This window comes from Charadrius vociferus, unplaced genomic scaffold (genome assembly GCF_000708025.1).
Source record: "Charadrius vociferus isolate BGI_N301 unplaced genomic scaffold, ASM70802v2 scaffold2823, whole genome shotgun sequence".
Lineage (NCBI taxonomy): Eukaryota > Metazoa > Chordata > Aves > Charadriiformes > Charadriidae > Charadrius > Charadrius vociferus.
In genome coordinates this window covers 5,510-6,129 of record NW_009647729.1, presented here as the reverse complement: position 1 = coordinate 6,129, position 620 = coordinate 5,510, and the positions used below count along the sequence as shown (strand labels likewise).

Below are 620 nucleotides of genomic sequence, written 5' to 3'. Positions count from 1 at the left end.
CGCGGCCTGGGCCCCCCCACCCCACGGGGGGGGTTAGCCGAGACCCTACAGGCACACAAACGCCCCAAGCCTCGGTGGACGCCTCCCGACCTCGAGCATCCGCTCTTCTCCAGCCTCAAGCTCCATCAATGCCACCGTGGACCTCGGCTCCCGCCCGGCGCGTGCCCAGCACCGCGCCGGTAACTCCTCCGGGCGCCCCCACATCGCGGGTCTGCCTCAAACTCCCTGGGCAGCCGCGCAGATCCGCGCGTGGCCGGTGCACGTGCCGGCGAGCATGCAAAGGCGTGCAGGGGCTGCCTGCTCCTCGCTGCGCAGCCCGGCCCCGGGGCTGCCCCTTCCCTGCCTGCCCGGGGCCGCTACGAACCTGAGACGTTCACGGAGAAGTAGGTGGTCTCGCTTCCCGAGGGGCTGTTGGTCATGCAGGCATAGAGCCCCGAGTCCTCGGGCACCGCGTCCCTGACCTCTACCTCCTCCCCGGTAATGCGCGTCCGGTTGTTCTCGGCCAGCTGGACGCCGTCGCGCACCCAGTTGATGCTCTGGACGTCATCCCTCAGCCGGCAGCGCAGCTGGAGGAGGTCGCCGGGGTGGGCCGAGTAGGACTCCACTTCGATTTTTGCTTT

The 620-nt window shown here is 69.7% G+C and overlaps 1 protein-coding gene across 1 annotated transcript in view; it reads right to left on the bottom strand.

Annotated features, from left to right (window-relative positions):
• The window catches only part of LOC104283349 (fibroblast growth factor receptor 1-like), a 16,713-nt gene that overhangs the window by 14,016 nt on the left and 2,077 nt on the right, over positions 1 to 620 (bottom strand). Inside the window, exon 2 of the mRNA XM_009881511.1 lies at positions 358 to 616. Within this exon, the coding sequence (XP_009879813.1) occupies positions 358 to 616 (259 nt within the window). The remainder of the gene's footprint in view (positions 1 to 357; positions 617 to 620) is intronic.